Source organism: Heliangelus exortis, chromosome 12, assembly GCF_036169615.1.
Source record: "Heliangelus exortis chromosome 12, bHelExo1.hap1, whole genome shotgun sequence".
Taxonomy (NCBI): domain Eukaryota; kingdom Metazoa; phylum Chordata; class Aves; order Apodiformes; family Trochilidae; genus Heliangelus; species Heliangelus exortis.
In genome coordinates, this window is record NC_092433.1 from 9,718,226 (window position 1) to 9,738,228 (window position 20,003).

General features: G+C 49.6%; 1 protein-coding gene and 1 long non-coding RNA gene across 6 annotated transcripts; one reads left to right on the forward strand and one right to left on the reverse strand.

Annotated features, from left to right (window-relative positions):
* The first annotated feature begins 90 nt into the window (after window positions 1-90).
* On the forward strand, window positions 91-19,069 carry GATA2 (GATA binding protein 2). 5 transcript variants are annotated; one of them, XM_071755959.1, is made up of 6 exons: window positions 91-197; window positions 7,612-8,088; window positions 8,798-9,397; window positions 12,071-12,249; window positions 15,371-15,496; window positions 16,344-19,069. In XM_071755959.1, the coding sequence occupies exons 2-6, from the start codon at window positions 7,860-7,862 to the stop codon at window positions 16,641-16,643; spliced, it is 1,434 nt and encodes a 477-aa protein (XP_071612060.1). In that variant the 5' UTR covers window positions 91-197; window positions 7,612-7,859; the 3' UTR covers window positions 16,644-19,069. The 5 variants fall into 5 exon arrangements, with proteins under 5 accessions (XP_071612060.1, XP_071612061.1, XP_071612058.1 ...); XM_071755960.1 differs by lacking the exon at window positions 91-197 and adding an exon at window positions 6,639-7,085 and having other exon boundaries at window positions 12,104-12,249; XM_071755957.1 differs by lacking the exon at window positions 91-197 and adding an exon at window positions 6,978-7,085.
* LOC139801554 (uncharacterized) lies at window positions 7,723-12,058 on the reverse strand. Its single transcript, XR_011728234.1, has 2 exons — window positions 11,918-12,058; window positions 7,723-9,999 (listed from the first exon to the last, which is right to left on the reverse strand). It is a non-coding gene; the product is annotated as an uncharacterized lncRNA (long non-coding RNA).
* Window positions 19,070-20,003: the final 934 nt, after the last annotated feature.

Sequence of the window (20,003 nt, forward strand, 5' to 3'; positions counted from 1 at the left end):
GAGCAGCGCGCACCGCGGGCAGCCTCTCCACCGCGCTGCGCGCACCCACCGCCCGCGGCTGAGCCCCCGCTCCCGGTGCAGGCAAGCGGGAGAAGCTTCCTGCGGCCCCGCGCTGAGGGAAGCGGTGGAGGAGACCCGGCGCTTTCCAGGCATCAGAGGGAAAACTGAAAGAAAAACGAGGGCGGGCGAAAGGCAAGGTAAGGGCATGCGTCTGCGAGGCTCTGCCTGGCCCGGGGACAGCCGCACCGACTCCGCAACGCGTCGGGATACGGGTCCCGCATCGCCTGGGGCACTTTCCCCTGGGGATGACCTGGCAGGGTTTTATAAAGGACGAAGTAATGCCCCGAGCACACTCTGCTCCCCTCGGGGCAGCCTCCTCCCGCCTGTCCGGGGCCGGCTGAGCCTGGTGCAATGCTCGCAGGCTGGGAGACTCCGCGGGGGCTCGGCCGGTTCTGCCCGGCGGCTGGGGCCGCACTCGGTGCTCTTCCCGCATCGGTACCCTGCGGGGAGCGGTCCCGCCGGGCCTCGTTTGGACTTGAGTTATTTTTTTGTGTTTTGGTTTGTTGGGGGTTTTAAATATTGTTTTGTTTTTCCCATTGTCACCGCGATAATTATTTAAATCTCCATCTTGGAAAGTTGCATTTCACCCAGGGCGGCCAAGCAGACACTTTTCGGAGACGGGGTGTGCAGAGCCCCGCGCCCCCTCCCCACAGTCACATCCTATCTCCTCGCTCCCATTGTTGGCAGATTTGGGCATTAAAAAACAAAAAGAAAAAAACAAAACAAAAAAAAAGATGTGAGGGTTTTTTCTGGCCCGGAAAGCCGGTGGGGCCCGGCCCCGCTCCCCCTGCACCTGCTTGCCGGGGAGTCCTCTCCGTCCAGTCCCGTGCGGCAGCTTTACGGGGCTTTGCATGATTTAAAATTACCCAGCCTCATCGGGGACCGGGCTGCTCCTCTCCGCGGGCTCTTTCAACCCTCTCTCTCTTTTTATTTTTTCTCCCTCTGATGTTATTATATGCGCAAAGTTCCCCTCTTTATCCTCCTTTTGCTTTGGGGTGCAGAGGCTGGAAGGCAAGAAACAAAAAATAATTATAAGCAACAAGGAGTGGAGCCTGCCTGGATTTCAGGCGATTTCAATAAGAAAAGCGATTGCACTAAGGGAAGTGCAGGTTTTGGTCGCGTGGATTGCTCTCCCCCAGAGCACGGAGCATCTTTATTAAAAGCAAATATATTTTTTTTATTTTTAATATTTTTTTTTTTTCTCGGAAGTTTTAACTCCGGCCTGGTTCAAGCCCCGCGGTTTGCAGGGGAAAGGCACCGGCGGGTGGGGTCGGTGCTGGGCATGAGACAAGCCCCGTTCCCTGTTCTGGGCTCAGTCCCACCCCAGTGAAGTTTTGCCTGCAGATAAACAATTCAAACCTATAGTCTCTTTGCTCTGTTCTACAACAGCTGCGGCCAAAATAACCTTTGAAAAAAACAAAACAAACAAAAAAAAAAACCCACAACAACAAAAAAGCAACCAACCAGAAAAAAAAATCATCACCAAATTTAAAGCAAGCTCCTGAGAACGAAATCTTTTCTGGCAGCGCCTGAAAAAAAAAATTCATACCTTTTTCTGGAGAAAGGTGTGCGCGTGCAAACCTCCTCCCCCCACCCCGCACTCGTTTTTCTTTGTGAACTTGCAGAAAAAAGGCGTTGTTGTGGGCAGGCTGGGGTCGACTTGGGGCTTTTCCTCCCCTTTTCTTTGCAGCCGAGCGACCCGCGGGGGCGGCAAACACCGGGGCAATTATAGACAAAGCACAGGTGAAGGTGTGTGCGGGAGCGGGCCAGAACGGACACTGGGACCGAAGGTTCCCAAGGTGGAGAATATACCCTGCAGAAATCGCCTGCGGGATGAGATGGTAGAGAGGAGGCTTCTACAGTACTAATAAAAATTTTTTACAAAGGAAAAAAAAAAAAAAAAAAAAAAAGATGAAAAGAGCAAAAAATTAGTATTCCATGATTTATTCCCCGAGCCGCCTTTTTTTTTTTTTTTTTTTTAATGCAGCCTAAATAGGGTCTTGTGGTTAAGAGGTAACTGTGTCATTTTATAAATGCTATTAGCAGCCATAAATAAGTGCTAGTAACGCAGGGCAGGGGAGAAAAAAAAGCAAAGAGGAGACCAGACCAGACGGAAGAAAGCAGCGAAAAAGGGGCAGAAAGCAACAGCTTCCCCTCACCAAAAATCACACCCAAGGAAATAACCCCCAAGGAGGGGGGAAAAGTGCTGCTGGCCGCGGTCCGTGCTGGCCGCCCGGGGGAGCGGGAGGAGGTCGCAGGTCTCCTACCTGCGGGCGGGCGGGCGGGAGCCGCTGGCATCGGGCGGGTGATCCTGTACCTGCCGCGGTCCCCGGGGGCGGGAGGGTCGGGGCGATACGCCCACAGCCCGCCGCTGGCCCTCCCAGCCCCCTCCCCGCCGGCGGGCAGCCGCCTTCCCCAGCCCGCCTCGGGGCTCACACACCGGCGGCTGTACCACGGCCCAGGGCTGAGCGCTTCTCTCCCTCTTTTTTTCTCTTTTATTTTTTTTTTTTTTCACGGAGTTTTTTCTGCCGTCCCTGCTTGAGGGTTACACTTAGAGGCTGAGAGTAAGCCGGGGAGCGACACTGGAAGGTCGCTTTGGGAGGTCTCGAACTCCGGGACTCTTACCGGGGTGAGCGTGGCCCCTTGGGGGGGTCTCCGGGGTCACCCCGGGAAGAGGGGTGACTGGAGGAAAGTCCCTCGGGAGCTGCGGGTCCGACCCAGCCCAACCCCGTTTGCTCAGGTACATTTTTCTCAGGTCCAAGCAGACAGGATTAGGGAAATAAAGAAAGAAAGAAAAAAAAAGAAAAAAGGAAAAAAAAAAAAAAAAAAAAAAAAAAAAAGAGGAAGAAACCCCACGCCAGGCGTGTAAATAAATATTCTGTGTGCACGGCCGGCGGATTTGTTTTGTGCCTTCGCCTCTGCCCGGGCATAGGTGTCAACTCCATCACATGGCGCTACTAACTGTTGCTAAAACATGTTGTCGTCTCCCCCCCTCCCCCCTTAAAGATATGACATCACTTGTCAATCAAATCAAAATAACCAGTTGTGCTTCCAGATCTGGGAAAGCTCCCTTATTAAAAAAGAAAGAAAATATGCGACAACAATATGAAGTTAATAAAACGGAGCCCGTTGTGTAGGGGTGGCGAAACGAGGGGAATTGGAGAGAAGAAGGTAAATCGGGATTTGGAAGGAGCGGGGGTGCTGGAGCCGGGTGCAGCGGGCGGACCCTCTCCCTGGAGGCTTGGCAGAAAATTGAGGGGAAAACTGCTTAACCAGCCGTGTGAAACGGGCTGCGGAGCGGAGCTAAGCTGCTCGCCTCCAGCAGCCACCGCGAGCTGCTGATGTTCCCGATGGGTGAATTAATTCAATTAAAAAACCAGCCGTGCCGCCGGGACATTTAGAGGCCGAGACCGGAGCCGGTAGCCTGTTCGCCAGTCGCAGGCTGTGGGGACAGGACACGGCGGAAAAAAACCCCGAAACAACAACAACAAAAAACCCAAACAAACACAAAATAAAATAAAATCCTGCAATTTGGCTAGCTAGAAGATTCTCCAGCTCAGCCACGGGATTTCAATCGCTCTCTCCGCAGAAATCGTTCATCCCTGATGGAGAGGTCATTTATTTCTGCAAAGGGTTTTAATGGGAGGGGAGTTGCAAAACGCGAAATGTAGGGCAGGCACCAGCGGCACTGCCAGCACCCCGGAGAGGGGAGGGGGCAGACAGCCGGACCCCCGGCTCCAGGCGGAGGGCGGGCGCCGGGCAGGGGCCCGGCCCGAGGCAGCGCGGCCGCCAACGCTGCCCGCTCGCCCCTTTTGTTTTGCTTCGCTTGCCGGCCCCAGGGTAACCCGAGACGGGGGCTTCAGGGAGCCCTAGCCGGGCAGCTCCGGGGTCTGCCTCGCCATAAATCAAGCTGCCTGATTAATCTTTACAATTTGTCTTTTAAAACAAACACGAACGAATTATCAGCTCGTTAACTGCGATTTTTATCACCTGCCTAAAACAAACAGCCCACCCCACTCTTTTCCCCCCCCCCCCCCCAAAAAAAAAAAAAAATATCCCGGCCCCGTGCTGATGGCAGCCGGGCAATAATTGAAACATCCATATTAATTAATAGGGGCGTTGTGAGGCGCTCGGCTAGGAGCTGAGGACAGCGGGGCCGGGGTCATCGAAGCTGACCGCCGCCCTGCCGCAGCAGGACGGATCCCCAGGCACGGTGCACCCCGGCAGCCTCTGGGGTAGAGCGAGCCGTGGGGAAACCTACCTGCAGACGCCTGCGTTTGTTTTATAGTTATCCATTAAAAACAAAACAAAACAAAAAACAAAACAACAGTCCGTTTTGGGAAGATATTTGAGTGATTTTGTTGGGTTTTCTTAGTATATGTAGAATGCAAATCGCATCGGATGCGGAGACAGAAGCCGGATTTTTAGAAAGCTGGTTTGTTTCTGTCTCTGCCTCTTAACTTTCCTTTATTTTTATCTTTTTTTTTTTCCTTTTTTTTTTTTTCTTTGCTTTGTTTCCCTTTCCTCCCTGGCACCTCCGGCCTAAGCCGCTCAGGCACGCTCCGCCGCGGGCAGGCAGCTCCGCAGCGCGGGGGGCACTTGCCTTCCCGAGCCCCGGCCCCTTTCCCACCAAGCCCGGCCCTGCGCCTGTTCCCGGCCTGCCCGGGCCAACCAGACCGTCCCGGGAGAAGCCGGCTCCACGTCCCCTTCCGCACCCGGCAGCCGGCAGCGGAGCTGCCCGCCTCTTGCGACCCCCCTCCCCCCTCGAAGGCAGGAGGGGGCGAGGGGCGCCGCGGTCCCGGCGCCGTCGCGCAGCCCCGAGGGCAGGGAGCCGAGGGGAAGCGGGGCAACCCGAGCTTTGGGTGCAGGAGGCCGGTCCAGGAAAAGATACAGGGAGAGAGGGGAGCAATGCTTGCTCCCCCTGCTCCAGCCTCTAGCGTCCTCAAACCCGGCCCCGCTTTCCCCCCGCTGTGGGTCCCCCCCGCGGGAGACTGAGCTGGGGGGTCCCCTGGGGGGAGGTCTGGGGCGACAATAGGTAGTGGTGGAAAAACAGTTAGGGAGGGAGCCCCGTGTCGCTCTGGGCAGACGGGATCGGCAGCGAGGAAAGGGAGTTTTATTATTATTACCGTCATCATTATTATTATTATTATTATGAAAAAAAAAAAAAAAAAAAAAAAAGTTCATTTCCTGGCGAATTTGGCAGTGGCGGGTGACGTCAGAGCCCCGGCGTCGTAGTGACTGGGGCGGCCGGGCTGGGGGAGGCCGGCTCCAGCTCCCAGCCCCCAGCGCTGATCGCCGAGGGGGCGGCCCTCGGGGCAGCAGCATCCTCAGGCCGCCCCGTTCCCCACGGCATCCCCTCGGCGGGGCCCGGCACAACCCGCACGATTCCCGCCGCCCCTGCCCTGGCCACCCCGTCGGGCTGGAGCTGAGGCAGCTCCCCGACACCCCTTGCCCAGCTCCCCGACATCCCGGGGCGGGGGGCGGTTTCCCCACGCAGCCTCCAGGATGGAGGTTTAAGGGATTGCGACCAGTTTCCCTCTTCCCCCGAAAGGAGCGGCAGAGGAGCGGGAGGGGAGCGTCTAGAAAACGGGACCTGCAGCAGCGCTGGGTCGCACTCTGGGAGGGTCGGTTGAGACTTTCTCATTATTAATATTTTCCGTCTCAAAAGCGGACGGGTTTATCCACACCTACGGGGGTGGCAAAGCCCGATCCGCGTCCCAGCTAGAGCAGCGCCGCAAACTCCCCAGAAAACGCCTGTTGAGCCGGGATGAGCCTCACCTCCCCGGTCCAAAGCACACATGTATTTATTTGCAAATATTAAAACCGTGGTGTTTGTTTTGTTAAAAAAAAAAAAAAAAAAAGGGGGGGGGGGAAAAAGTGGGATCCCGCTGCCTCAGCCCCGCCGGGGAAGCTGTAGCCGTCCCCCAGTCGCTCTTCTGCCCCGGCTCGGCTCGGTTCCCCGGGCCTGGCCGTTCACTGCCGTAGCCGCCAGCAAACGCGGAGCGGGCCAAGGCACTGCAGGCCGGGGAGCTGGGCAGGATCTCTCTGTGCCCCGCAGTCCGCCCGGGACGGCACTGCACGGAGGGCAGCGCTGCTCGGAGCGGCCCTGCTGCTCGGGCCCTCCTCGCCGTGCCGGCTCCCGGGGCCAGCAGGGAGCCTCGTATTTATTTGTTTTTCTTTCTTTTTTTTTCTTTTTTTTTCCCTTCCCCAATTCAGCCAGCTATTTCAAAGTAACGTGATGGGAACGACCACGCTGGGGTTTGTCCCGCTCTCGGCTGTGCGCTGCTGTGCCTGATTTAGGGGATTTAAAGCATATTTATCTCCTCAGTGCCGATTTTCATTCCTCCTCCCGTCTCCGGGCATCCCGGAGGCGGCACTGGGAGCACCCGTCGGAGCCGGGGCCTTCCCGCATTTCATTTTCACCCGCCCGCTCCCTCCCCGCACTCCCCGGCGGGACCCCCCTATTTTGCCGTCCCCGCCCCGCAGGGGCGTGCAGCTTTCGGGCGGGGAAAGCCCCCACGGCGCTGCCCGGCGAGGATGCTGCAGGCGGGGGAAGGGGGGCGGAGAGGGGGTCTGTGCCGCGCTCTCCCCCCCACCCCACCCCCCCGGGCCGGCTCCGTTTGGGGCCGGGGGTGCGGTTGGGGGCGGTGTGGGGCGGCGGGATTGGCTGGCCCGGCCGCCGGCCCTGCGCGCCCCGGCCCGTCTGCGGCGCCGCGGCCAGCTGGCGCCAGCGCTCATATAGGATGCGCGGGGATGGGACCGAGCCGGCCAGAGCAGCGGCTTTGCCATCTGAGTAACACCCTCCCATCCAGCCTCCTCACGCTGCTTTCTCCCCCCTCGCTTTTTTTTTTTTTTTTCTTTTTTTTTTTTTTTTTTTTTTTTTTTTCTCCTTAATAATATTTTTTTAAATTATACTTACTTTTCCACCCCTCCCTTCCCCCCCCCCCCCCATTACGGCACTCGCATCCTCCGCGCAGGCATCCATCACCACCCACCCCACGGAGGCAGCCTGCCTCCTGCCCCGGGTAAGTGTAGGGCGCGGGGGGGCCGCCGCGACGCTGCCAGGGAGCACTCGCTGCTTTCGCGTTACAACCTTCTCCCCTCTCTTCTCCTTCTATACCCCCTCTTTCTTTCTCCCCTCCTTTTCCTTTTGTGTCAGTTGGAGTTCTTGCTAGAACTACGCTGTATTAGATCAGCCATTCTTTCTTTTTTACCCCTCTTTTGTAGCCAGCTGGAAAAACTCCTGTTGACATTTGTAGCGACAGCGGGGAGGGAAAAAAGGAAGCTTTTTGCTTTTTTTTTTTTTTTCTACTTTTTTTTTTTTTTTTTTTTTGGTAAAGAGTTTGAAATGGGATCTCTGTTTATTCTGTGGGGCAATGAGCAGGGAGGGCGCAAGACGAAAAATTTAGGAGAGAGGATATTTTTGGAAGGGGGGGGATTCGCTTCCCCCTCCTCATCCATTTACCGCTGGGAAAAGAAGCCGGTGGGAAGCTCGGCGGGCAGCGCACCCCAGGTCTGCCGAAACTCTAACCCGCCCGTCTCTCCCTACAGGTGCTGACCCGGACCTGCCTCTGCCACCCGCCTCTGTACAGAGGGACACGCTGACTTCGGGGTTCCTCCCCCACCCTTCCGAGACCGCATTCCACTCACCCAGGGGGGTTCTTTTTGAGAAAAGCCACCCCATCTCCTAAAACCCACCAGCGGCGCCAAAAGCCACCTCCCCGAGCAGCACCACCCACCCCCCCAGAGAGGGCCGCTCGCTCCTGGTCAGGGGTGGGTGGGAGGGGAGGCCCGAGGCCATGGAGGTGGCCACGGACCAGCCTCGCTGGATGGCCCACCACGCCGTGCTCAACGGGCAGCATCCCGAGAGCCACCATCCCGGACTGGCTCACAACTACATGGAACCAGCGCAGCTCCTACCTCCAGATGAAGTCGATGTCTTCTTCAATCACCTGGACTCCCAGGGCAACCCTTACTACGCCAATTCTGCCCATGCCCGGGCCAGGGTCTCCTACAGCCAGGCACACGGTAAATCAGCACCCGTTGCCTTCCTCGGCACTCCCGGCTCCTTCCCCGCCCGCCGCCGCCTGCGCTCCCCGGGCCCCTCCGTGTCCTGCCGGGAGGAGAGAAGCTCCGCTCAGGGGCCGCTTCGGTGTGACGGAAGGGGGAAAAGAGATTAAAAAACCGGGATAGATTAGGAGGCACGGGTGGATTTTAACCCTAGACATAACCAAGGACTGGCGGAGAGGAGGGAAAGAAAGGGGGGAGGTGAGAGAGGAAGGGGAAATAGTGTGCGCACAGGCTAAAACTTCTCAGATACGGCTACTTCCCGGATGCAAAATACAAACCGATTCTAATCGGCGATGGATTTTATTTGAGGGTGTTTTCAGGAGCCGAAGAGAGTGTGTTGTACCAGCTCAGAAGACAGAGCAGAAACGGGTTTGCTGCTTATTGCCAGGGGTGGGGGGGAGGAAATGGGGTGCTTCAACTCTTGCACCGGGTGGCCGGGTCCCCCCCTCCGCCCATCGCTCCTTTTCGCTGGGCTGGCTGTTAATTCCCTCAGAGGGGATGGGGCAAAAGAGCTGTCACGCCAGTCTGGCTGCTGTTATCCGGGTTGTGAAATCTCTTCCCCACTCCCGGCTCCCCTCCCGCTGCCGGAGGAACGGGGAGCTCCGGGGGCTGGGGAACTTCCCAGAGCCGCCCCGAGCTGATCCCAAATGCTCTTGTGTTCCTACAGCCCGCCTGACTGGGAGTCAAATGTGCCGGCCTCATCTTATCCACAGCCCCGGAATCCCTTGGCTGGACAGCAGCAAGGCGGCACTGTCTGCTCATCACCACAACCCCTGGACCGTCAACCCCTTCACCAAGACTCCCCTGCACCCCTCGGCGGCCGGAGCACCTGGGGCTATCTCGGTGTACCCAGGCAGCAGCACCTCCAGCACCGCCTCCGTCTCATCACTCACCCCGGCCTCTCACTCCGGCTCCCACCTCTTCGGCTTCCCCCCGACCCCTCCTAAGGAAGTGTCCCCGGACCCCAACTCCACCAGCGCTGCCTCCCCTTCCTCCTCCGCCGGGGCCCGGCAGGAGGACAAAGACAGCATCAAATACCAAGTGTCGCTGTCGGACGGGATGAAGATGGAGAGCGCCAGCCCGCTCAGGAGCAGCCTCACCAGCATGGGTGCCCAACCATCCACCCACCACCCCATCCCCACCTACCCTTCCTATGTGCCGGCTGCCCACGACTACAGCAGCAGCCTCTTTCACCCCGGCAGCTTCCTGGGGGGCCCCGCATCCAGCTTCACCCCCAAGCCGCGGAGCAAGGCCAGGTCCTGTTCGGGTAAGTGTCCTACGCTGTGGCGTGCCCCGTCCCGAAGTGGCTGTACCCCGGGGTGGAAGGGCCGGGGTGTGTGTGAGTGGTGTGGCTGGGTGTTTGGGGGGTGAGGATGCAGGCTGCTGGGAGGCAGGGTGCTTTTGTCAGCTCTCCCCGGAACAGAGGGACAGGTGGCTACCTGACTCCTAAGCTTTTAAATTGGGAAATTGAGCTTGCCCCCCAGGCTTCTATGGGTGCCAGTGCATCCAACGGGGCTCCTGAGTCAATGGGCAGGGTGCTGGAGAGGCCAAGGGACACGGGGACGAGTCCAGTGTGAGCTGGCAGATCGAGTTATACAGAGAGGGATTTATACGAGGGAAACAAAAAATCTCCCTCGGAGAAAAGCTGGCCTCGGCCACCCGAGGGGTTCAGGCCCGACCCTGCTCCCCCAGGTGATTAACCACCCCCTGCCAGTTTACAGGTGGGAATCTTCTAGCCATAGGGACTTCTTCCTGAATAATTTCCACATCTTTTCATTACCACGAACCAAGGCCCCAGTGCAGGATGAAAGCGAAACTTACCCGGCCGGTCCGCTTCAAATCGCTGAGGGCCTTTACTTCCTTCACGTTCTACAGGAGCAAAAGTTCAAATATAGTTTACATACCAGTGAGAAAGACTAAAGTGTCCAGTTATCACTAACTTACTCCAGCCTAATTTTAACTAGAATATACCCCTCCCCCTCCCCCCCCCCCCTGCGCTGCTCTCAACCAGACATATTTCTGCTTCCAAGACTGACTTCGGACCTTTCTGAGCTCACAACTTTTCCCTGCATTTCTTCCTAAAAGTGCCCTCTTAGTAAATTAGGTGATGGGCAGTGGTTTGCTCCCTCTTTGAAATCACAATAATTGTACAACTAGGCGGACGAATGAAGACAATTTGTATAATTTCACTAACCTTCCTGCTTTAACATCCTCAGCCGTGGATAGAAATGAAACTAAGTATATTGAGACTGAATTTTGATAGACCTTTAAAAATAGCTATATATGCTTTTGTGTGTGCACTCTTGTATGTCATTGCACAGCTATCCTTACAAACACACGGCATTCATTTATTTTTAAAGTAGACAGTCATTAGAAATGCGAGCTCTTACGAGTTTTGCAACAAAAGTATCAGCTGTTTTACAAGCGCATCAGCTCTGTTCCAAATGGCTCCTCTGAGAGGAAAAGCCACCCTCCCTCTGCCATTATTCTAATACAGTTGCTACCACGTATTTTCTATGCCCACGTTTTTCTAGTAGTGCAGAGAGCAGTGAGAAAAGGCAACGAGAAGCCCGAGACTCCCGAGTTTAGGAACAGATTCAAGACCCAGATCTCTTTTATTTTTTGTCCCGTGATTGCCGATGATTTTATTAGATGGGGCAAGTGCGGAGCTTTTTTTGTTTTGTTTTATGGTGGGTGTTGGGTTTTGGTTGTTTTGTTGTTTTTTTTGGTTTTTTGTTTTTTTTCTGTAAGGGAGCCCCCTGTGCAAGGAACTGGGGAAAGTTCGTGACCACTCAGTGTTTTTGTAGGAAAACTAAGACTCACGACACGACGACTCCTGCAGCTTCCTGCCCTAGGAGGGACAAAAGCTACAAATGCAGTGCTGCAGAGCTCCCCTCATTTTTCACTGTAGACTGTGTTGTTTAAAAGCCACCCACTCCCTAGATTAAAGGAGACACAAGCCCCGCTGAACTCAACATGGCCTGCTTCAGTTATTAGCAAAAAGAATTTCCTCTCCAGTTAAATACTGTGGGATTTGCATAAACTATATTAAGAGATATTTCTATATTAAGCAGACCTGCCCTCGAACCATCAGAGACAAATGAACTTTTAGGAGAGAGATTTCCAAGGCAGACACAGATATCTAGGAGTTACATGCTGGGTTTTAATAAGAGCCCTTCTACAATCCCGTGTTTCCCACATTGTGCTACTAAAACTAATAATGAAGCAGTAATAAGGTAAACTGTTCCTTACTAAATCCAAACTGTATTGTTGAAAAATCACAGAAATGGAAAAGGACTGAAAGCCTGTTTTTTACAGTTAATTCCAGAGTGCTTGCTGAAACTGAACTTTTTCAAAGACCAGTATTAACAGTGTTTTTTCTGCCTTTAGAACAAAAATAATAACTGAGCCTTTGGCATTCTGTATCCATTCCCAATCTGCTCAGTTTTACTTTTTCATCCCCTAGCATTAGTGACAAAAAGGAAATCGAAGAATGGGAGGGGGTGGTGTCTTTCTGCTTAGATTTAATTCTTGAAAACCTCTTTCTCTGACTTCGTCGTGTTGAGTATTTGCAGGTGTGTGTCAATGTACACGTGTATGGGTGTATCTGGGGCAGAACACAGGATCTATCAGAGTGCAATAGATACAGGAGGGGAGCGGTGCCCAGCACAGATTAGAGGAGTTCTCATTACTGAAATGATAACTTCCATCTGACACAATAAAAGTGTCACTCTCTCTCACCTTACAGAGAGAGCTGCCTATTTCTGACTGTGACAGAAATACTCACTGGAGTCTGGGTGCTCTCAAATCACGGAGTTCCTTGCTGCATGTGCTGTAGATGTCACTGCTGTCTGACTGTGCTTGAATTAACAGTCTGTTTTGACTTCTGGAAAATGCCTAAAGGACAATGCAAAAAGCTTTTGTGAATTTGTTTTTAAAGAAAGAAATCCGGTTTCTTCGTGTTTCCATTTAGAAGGCAGAGAGTGTGTGAACTGTGGAGCAACTGCTACCCCTCTCTGGAGAAGAGACGGCACCGGGCATTACCTGTGTAACGCCTGCGGGCTCTACCACAAAATGAACGGTCAAAACCGACCTCTCATTAAACCCAAACGAAGGCTGGTAGGTGTCTCTCTTTCTCCTGGGTTTGGGGATAAATCAGGCACAGGGGACCACACGCAGGCACAAGCAAACGGTGTCTCACCTCTGCTCAGCCCCTGCGCCAAGCTGAGCTGTACTGTACATGGGGGTCAGTCACGTCGAGGTCACTGCTGTGCCTCGGGGCAGATCCCCCCCTCCCCCAGCCCCGGAATCCCCGGCTCCCTCCCGAGGCTCCCTGCTGCTCCCTGTGCGTGTGGGATATCTGGGATATCTGGGATATCGTGTACCCCTCTCCCCCGGTTTATCCTCAGATGACAGCTTTTAATTTAATTCCTCATTTATTTGGCCTCTTGGGACATTTTCAGTGCATATCGGGAGCGAAAGGGTTATGAGCGTGAATGTCCTCCACCATGTACTAAAAAAGAAGTTCCAGCTCCTTAAAAGCAAAACAAATCAGATGAGTCAAAGCTACTGCTCCCTACTTCATAATTATTTGTTTAAAAGCCATGAAGTAATTTTCACTCTTATATTCTCTGGCAATATTAATATTGGTTCCCTCCCCAGACAATCCCCTACTGTTTCAAAAAAAAAATTCTATTATTTTTCCATGGAGTCACCTATACTTTGTATTTTCATTTGAGTGATTTAAAAAAAATGTCCTTTCTAAGCTCCTGGTAGTAGTTTCCTATCCGGATATCTGTACGTTAAAGATAAGGAAACTTTGTGTATCTGTTTCCTGACTCTAAAAGCTTTAGAGAGTTTCTATAGGCAAGCCTTGCCAGTCATGCTTGCTGTTTTGAAATTTCTAATACACTCTACTCCACAAATAATGCGTAAAATGCTAAGAATAATAAATATATTTTTTGGAGCTTTGTGATTTATGATGCCCCAAGTCTCTTAGCTGTTCGTGGGCACGTTTCAATGGGGTTTGGAGAGCAGAAAATTGGCATTACTGCTCTAACACTGGGATGGGATACAGAAGATTTCTGTCGTGAGTCAGAATTTCAACAATGCAAGCTTCCTAATGACTTGCCTTCTAAAGTGACTGACATATAGAAAAATGTTAAGACAACAGTGTAACATTATCGTCTCTCAAGCTCAAGTGCTTTCCAGTCTGAATGGGACAGGCATAGTTGAGTATCAGCAAGCCATCTCAATTATGCAAAAATAGGTCTCCACCTTCCAGCCTGTTGGGAGACTGTTATACTTAGCTCACTGTGAGGGATTTGGGGGGCACTAGAGGTTTTCTTTAGTTAATTTATTTTAATGTTTTGTTTTAATTGATTTACAGCTTTGTTTATTGCCCCTTTTTCCACTGTAGTTTGCTTGTTTGCAGGGGAGAGGAGATGGCCATCTTTGGGAATTTGTTCATCTGACATGCAATAGCAAAGTGATCGTATTAATAATGTCAGTGTTTGGAAGTCTGGCATTAATTGTGTTTGGGTTGCATGAGTGTACTTGCAGTAGGGGGTACCCTCTCTTTCTGCTTTTGGCCTGTTCTCACAGGCGAGTAAGGGACTGAAATATATGAGTCTCACAGGGCCTGATTCTTGCCTAAAGCTGCTGAGCCGTCCATCAGCTTTGGGAAAGTTACCAAGGGCCATGGCGTAAATTGGGAGAGAACAAAACTTGGTTCTCCTCTTTTGCCAGCTGAGCTGGTCCGTGCTGAGCTGGTCCGTGCTGAGCTGGTCCGTGCTGAGCTGGGCCGTGCTGAGCTGGGCCGTGCTGAGCTGGGCCGTGCTGAGCTGGGCCGTGCTGAGCTGGGCCGTGCTGAGCTGGGCCGTGCTGAGCTGGGCCGTGCTGAGCTGGGCCGTGCTGAGCTGGTCCGTGCTTTGGGTGGCACCAGCGGAGCCATCGGGCAGGGAAGGGCACTGGGAAACCCACTGTTCTGGGACACACAGAGATGCCCCCCACACATTAACCCACTTCACCCTGTGGCTCTCAGTGGCTAATTGGAAAAACATCCGAGGAGTAAGGCCCTGGGGAAATTGCCACGATTGATATGCATTAGAAAATAAAGTCTGGTAGTTCAAGAAAAGACAATACAGAGTCCTCAGCATTAATCCAATTGCACAAAACGGACTGTATTTTGACCACTTTCAGAGGCAGGGCAGATGCTTTCTAATACAAAATTTTTTCCCAAAATATGGGGTGCAATCAGTTTGCTCATAACACTCCTTATGGTAGCATGCTTGCACAAAGAATGTATTATTGTGGGGTCTGCTAGACAAGGGCCCATCAAGAAACAACTGGCTGCCTGCTGTTCTACTTTTCCTGTTCTTGTTTTGTGAGGTGGGTGAATGTTAAAACATTTTTCTTTCTCCCCACCTTGGCCTCAGTAGAACAATAGTTTTAGAAAGGGTGGTAGATTTTGGGTGGTTTTGCTTGGTTTTTTTTAAGATAGTTGTTTGAGGGCTTGTCAGCCAAGAAGCTGAGTAGGGACAGAGGCAGCCAATGGGTCAGCGGAATCATTGCTGCAAGGCATGAAATTTGGTTTGCTAAATATTTAAAGAAAGTTGGAGCCGGTTTTGTTTTCTCCCTTTCATTTGTAAATGGAAACTGAATTTTCAGTGATGGCTCTGATAAATACTGCACCCAGTTAAGTAATGCAGTTGGTTTTCTTTTGTATCCATCTTTCAAGGACAAGAGTAAGGGTAAAAAAAATAAATATTGCATTCTTTGAGATCATCCCCTCTTTTCAAACCCAGTCCCGAGACTGGCACAAACTAAATTTAATAATTTTAATAATGGTAATAACAATAAAAAAGACAAATGCATTTTCAGGACACCTTCTAGAATCCTGCCACAGGAAAACCTAAAGCCCGAACAAATCAGATATCATTTTCCCTTCTAAAATTTTTGTTTGTGGAGTTAGATGCAGTGTTTCTCTCCACACAGACCCTGCACGCACAGTAACACGGGGCTTGAAGCTGCAGTCCACATAGGATAATATTTGAATTTAAAAAAACCAACCCCTAACAGCTACAAAATGTAAAACTGCCAGAAGCTTTCCTTCATCTCTGATGCCATGTAAATCTTAGTTAACCAGTTCTACCCAACCTAAATATTGTGTCCAACTTGACCTTTCTCACGATCTTCCTCCTCCTGGCAATACATTTAATTTTCTTTTTCTTTTGGTTAGTCAGCGGCCAGGAGAGCAGGGACTTGTTGTGCCAACTGTCAGACAACCACCACGACCTTATGGCGACGCAATGCAAACGGGGACCCAGTTTGTAATGCCTGTGGACTCTACTATAAATTGCACAATGTGAGTATTTACTCATCTCATGTGTCTCTGCTTGCCTAGCCAGGATTGATGTCTTAACTGCATGGTGTACCCCAGGCTTTTATTGGTTTCAGGGTTTTGGTGGTTGTTTTATTCCTTCCCTTGTCTCTAAGGTTCCCCTGGGAAGTGACAGCCATTCTTTGGCGGCATAGTGATGCTAAGTTCAGTGACATTACAATGTATCAGCTTGGCTTCTAACGCTTGGGCAAAATCAGACAAAATAGAGCTACCGCACTTGTTTTTAACTAAGTGGGTTTTGTGTGCTGTTTCCTCCAGAAACACAGAGCCCATTTGAAATGCTCTCTGCGCAAAAATTAATTCTGACAGAACATTTTCTTTTTTTTTTTTTTTTTTCTTCTTTCAAGATAATAATATCTAAGTTTTTGTCTTGTTATATTTTTTCAAAAAGAAATTAATCTTCAGCAGGAATCTCACGACAGGTTGGAACATTATTTAAACTGTAAGTAACAGAGGTTTCTAGTACAAGATAGCTCATGTCTTAGGATTAAATTTGGGTCAACGTGTGCCTCCTAGTTTGATCTCTTCTATTAGGAAATGAATGAGGACTGAGAGTAAGCCTACGGGAAAGAGAGTCATCAGCTGCCAGATTCAGTTCAATTTGTTTTTCATGTCTAGGGTTTTTTGTGTGAGGTTTTATTAAACAAATCAATATAAACAAGTTCTACAGAGAGAAATACCTTTTTTTTTTTTTTTTGTCCAGAAAAAGGTCTCCATCCAGGAAAAACACATGGGGGCTGTCCAAATATTTTCATTTTTGCACAATAAGGTCATTTTGTCTGCATGAGCCTGATTTTCTCATTTCTTGCAGGTGAACAGGCCTCTGACCATGAAAAAGGAAGGAATTCAGACCAGGAATAGGAAAATGTCCAACAAATCAAAGAAAAGCAAGAAAGGCTCCGAGTGTTTTGAGGAACTGTCCAAGTGCATGCAGGAGAAATCCTCTCCCTTCAGCGCTGCTGCCCTTGCTACTCACATGGCACCCATGGGGCATTTGCCACCTTTCAGCCACTCTGGACACATCCTACCAACACCTACCCCCATCCACCCATCTTCCAGCATCTCATTTGGACATCCACACCCATCCAGCATGGTTACAGCCATGGGATAAAAACCTGATGACCAAGAGACCCACCCAAGAGATTAAGAACATGGGGTTTTGCCTAAGACAACACCAAGTAAGAAAATATTCTGCCTAGAGGAGAACGTAGGGATGGCAAAAGGGAATCTTTCCTCCCATGTGATGTAACTCTTAATGCTGGACTAAAACCTTGCAAATAATGGGTCTTCTGCAGAAATGTGTAGTGGTGCCTGTAATGCACTTTGCCCCCTCAGGTATAAGGAAAAAGAACTCACCTGTTTGATACTTAATGGTCCAGCAGGAAGCAAAAGGTGGCAGAAGCTGAAGGAAAAGGCTTGGAACTGGCTTTCCTTTCTCTCTTTGTGATTACTGTGAATACTGTAAAGAGATATAAGCAGCCTCCCAGGATGCAACCGGCTCACTGGAAGCCAGACATGCTGGATTTCTATCATGGACATTGTTTGGGATGGGGAAAAAAAGAAAAAGAAAAAAAAAAGAAAAAACCAAAAACAAAAACAAAAAAAAAAAAAAAAAAGGGGGGGGGGGGAGGGAAGGACAACTTTATAAAAATGTAATTTTTAAAATGAAATCAAACAAACTCATATTTATTTTGCTCTTGTGTTCCACAAAAAGCTTCAACCCCTCTGATTGCATGTTTTTGTGCTGTTGTTTGCAATGGCTACCCTGTATGAAAACCTGCCTTCAAAACAAGAGGGAGAAACGTATTCAGCAGCCCCCTTGGATTAGCTCCATGTATCTTCCATGCCAAAATATCTGCTAGGAAGGGGAAAACATTGTGGGGGCAACAAAGCAGAAATATAGCTGTAATACAGGATTTTATTGTACCCAAGATGGTGATTATTTTGACACAATTTCTTCATTCTTTTCCCTAACACAAAAGATTTCTTTTAAAAAAAGGAGCCCACTCTCAACTACTCTATTATTTCCCCAAAACAGACAGCTAGATCAGACAAATTTGAGAAAAAACTCTTGGGAAGTCAGTCCTGCACTAGCGAGGAGGTGAGATACAGGCATTTACCAACAGGTAAAGTTGCAGCAAACTTCTAGCACGGCTAAAACCATCACAGGGCATAAAAACATCCAACTTTCAGACTTCAAAGGTTGAAGCATTTTGTTCTGTTGTGTTGGCAGCTGTGGCTTAAAATGCAGATTAGCTGATTGGGTAAACTTAGGGCAGTGTGGCCACCAGGTCCATACACAGCCAGTGCTCCAGGCCCCGTGGGCTTCACAGGGAGAAAGGGCAGAAATGAGGTTGAGATCACTGGAGAGGGAGAGACAATCAGTTTGAGCTTCACACATCTGTCAAACCCCAGACACAGTGACAGCTGATGAGACGAGGGAAAGCATCGTTCTAAGGGGAACGGCAGTTTTCCGCAGCGCATTTTATATGAAAAAGAAAAAAAAAAAAAAAAAAGGAAAAAGAAAAAAAGGAAAAAAAAAAATTAAATCTCCCATTACTAAACCATATTGTACGTAAATGACCGAAAACAAAGCTATTGCCAATGTGAAGTGTATTCTATTGATTGTTATGATCAGATGCCTCTCGTGAACACAAGCTCCAGTATAACATACAATGTACATATTTAGCTATACTTCTGATGAAAATGCCCCAATGAACAGAGGGGTTTGATAATGTAAACCACGTAAGCTTAACTCTGTGACAAGCTTTTTTTTTTTTTTTTTTTTTTAATTTTTAACTTTTGTTGTTGGGGTTTCTCTTTTTTCTTTTTTTTTTTTCTTTTCTTTTTTTTCTTTTTTTTTTTTTTTTGGATCAAGCCAATTGTATCTTTACTGCAAAAGTCCTGCTTTAAAGAAAAGAAACAACAAAGAAATAAATATGGATGTATGTGAATTTTTTTCCTTAACATTTAATTCAAATGTTCGGTAATGAATTAAGAACCAAGCAGCCATGAAAATCCTGCTTTCCTCCTTTTCCTGGTCTGCGTAGGCATATAGGTGCACTTTGTGAAGAAGTGGAAATAAAGGAGAAACCAAATTGGTTGGGAGAAATCAAGAATTTTTCATCTACTGAGTTAAAAAATTAGGTCCTTTTTACCTTTTACAATGGTACAGTTGTACATTATTTGTACCCAACTCAAATTTCTCTAGGATTTGGGCAGGGGGGCTGGGAAGGGATGTGGGTGGAAGACAGGGATTACTGATACAGTTGACAAAGTGCAATATATTGTCAGTCACTGCAGCATAGACAACAGCAGTCAAGATTTAAATTATTTTGTACTTGTATCAGCATAAAAAATCTTCAGTATTTTCTGTTTTTATTTTAATTTTTATTTTGCTTATTTTTGGATTAGTGAACTAAGTTATTGTTAATTATGTACAACATGTTTATATATTGTCTGTAAAAAGTGTATGCTTTCCTCATATTCCTTCAAGGTGAATATTGCTAAGAATAATAAAATACTTTTTTTGTGAAAGTAACTGTGCCCAGCTTCATGTCATAAAGGCTGCTTTTAATAGGGAGAGGAAAAATTATCGTAGGCATTGTTGCCAGTAGAATTATTAGCTTAAACTTTATGCAGAGAGGTCTATTGATATTTCAAAAACCTACCAGGGTAGGACAAAAAAATAGTTGGTGAATGATTTAGTATAAAAAGCACAGGTACAAAAGCTCATTCTCCGGTGTTGTTTTGGGGTAAAAAGGTCATGCAGTTAAGTAAGCTAAAGTTTCTAAACCCGTTTAAAATGTAAGGCAGCAGCCACACTGCAGATGATGAAGTGCAGTTTCTCTGGGTTGTTTCTTTCTGGGGTTTTTTGTTTGTTTGGTTTGTTTTATTTTGTTTGGAGAAATAACTTTTCAATTAAAAAGCAGTTTTGAAAGAACCATAAACACAGAAACACTGCCTAATGGGTTTCAAGGCAGGGCCTGCATTTATCCAGGCAAAGTTCATCCTAGATTCTTGCACAGCTCTAGGAGGCAACACCGGCAGCCTGGAAACCTTCTTTTTTGGCATATTTTGTGGTGGGAAGGGAGCAAGGGGGGATGGCCAGCCCGGAGCTGCTCTGTGCTGTCCTGCGTGGGTGCCGGGGGCTGCGTGTGCAGGCTGGAGGAGATTCCTTACCCGGGCAGATCTCTCATGGCCAAAACTTTGCAGCTGCTTTCATCACACGGTCAAAACTGACACACAAAGGAACTCCTTGGGGCCTTGCAAAGTGAAGCAAAGTCCCCCCAGCATGAGTGGGGGTAAGCAGTGCTGCTATTGAAAGAATATTTTCAGGAAAACTGCTAATGAACTTTGGGTTTCCTCCTTTGACCCCCCTGGGACTTGCATCTCGCTTCTGTGGAACCCAACTTGGGGATAACTCCTTACTCATTAAGAAAAAAAATAATAACTTGAGTTCTTTTTTCAG

Coding starts and splice junctions, on each gene's coding strand:
- GATA2 (XM_071755959.1), top strand. CDS start 7,860: ATGGAGGTGGCCACGGACCAGCCTCGCTGGATGGCCCACCACGCCGTG. Junction 8,089..8,797: donor CTCCTACAGCCAGGCACACG/GTAAATCAGCAC, acceptor GTGTTCCTACAG/CCCGCCTGACTGGGAGTCAA. Junction 12,250..15,370: donor TTAAACCCAAACGAAGGCTG/GTAGGTGTCTCT, acceptor TCTTTTGGTTAG/TCAGCGGCCAGGAGAGCAGG.